The following is a 1,149-nucleotide window of genomic DNA, read 5'->3' as shown; positions in this document are numbered from 1 at the left end:
AAAAAACTGTAATAAACTTATTGCGAAAAATATTGCCTCGGCCGGGAGTCGAACCTGGATCTCTTGCATTCCGTGCGAGACAATCATATCGGCACGCAATTATCATTTCTGAAATTAATTCATTTATATGAATATACATAATAGTTTAATATCTTAACAGTTTAATATCTTCAGACCGTAGTGGCGCTTCGTATTTAAAATAATGTATTAAACAATTAATCTTCTAATTGCGCTATTATTTTCCTAAGTATATTTTTAATGGGATGAAATATGAAAAAACAAACTCGCACTTACAAAATCCAAAGTAGTTACGTTATTCGTTGTTGTTCTAATGTCTTCTGGCTTCCTTACTCTCACTACATCAGGATCCTTAGGAAATATATAGTTGAGTATTAATTTCTGAATGGATATCGACTGTCCATGGACATTTAGTTTTGGTTCCAGCAACATTACAGTAAATATAAATACGAAGGAAGCAAATTTCATTCCCATTGTCATTATTACTGTCCGCGATTGTAAACTACGATTGGTAAGTACTGACAATATTATTTGATATAAGTTTTATGTGTGTGTGTGTGTGTCTTCAAGAAACCTATAAATGCAATGATATTAGTTCTTATTTTTGTTTTTTTCGTTGTTTTTAAAAAATATAAATATCAAAAAATTTATTAAATTTTAGATTATTTTTTCAATTTTTTATTATGAAATACTTAATAATTAAATGATAAATTTATTAGAATTTATAAGATTTATTGAACTTATTTAAAAAGTTCTGAAAATTTGTTATTTGTTTAACTGAATAAAATTTACTTTTTAAAAAGTAAAAGTAAAACTTTAATTTCGATTATTATTAAATTAATCTAATAAAATCATTTAAAGAAAGACTTATTTTATTCATCGATTATCGACTAAAATCAATCGATATCTATGATATCATTAATTTACGATGTAACTCAAATCAAATAACATAAAATCAATTTTTAGAGTCAATATTTTCTCAAAATTAATTCTCTTGTATAAATTGTTTTATGACTTCTAATTTTTATGACTATTCCACAAACAGTTTATATTATAATCCTATAAATTTTATTTTTTATGTACATATCTACATATTATTCACGTATATACATATATGCAGAAACACAGTCT

The 1,149-nt window shown here is 24.8% G+C and overlaps 1 protein-coding gene across 1 annotated transcript in view; it reads right to left on the bottom strand.

Annotated features, from left to right (window-relative positions):
* LOC105621659 (lipase member K-like) overlaps positions 1–450 on the bottom strand; it is a 9,492-nt gene extending 9,042 nt beyond the window's left edge. Inside the window, exon 1 of the mRNA XM_012203126.1 lies at positions 295–450. Within this exon, the coding sequence (XP_012058516.1) occupies positions 295–450 (156 nt within the window). The remainder of the gene's footprint in view (positions 1–294) is intronic.
* Positions 451–1,149: the final 699 nt, after the last annotated feature.

This window comes from Atta cephalotes (assembly GCF_000143395.1).
Source record: "Atta cephalotes unplaced genomic scaffold scaffold00035, whole genome shotgun sequence".
NCBI classification, from domain to species: domain Eukaryota; kingdom Metazoa; phylum Arthropoda; class Insecta; order Hymenoptera; family Formicidae; genus Atta; species Atta cephalotes.
This window is presented reverse-complemented; position numbering and strand designations above follow the sequence as displayed.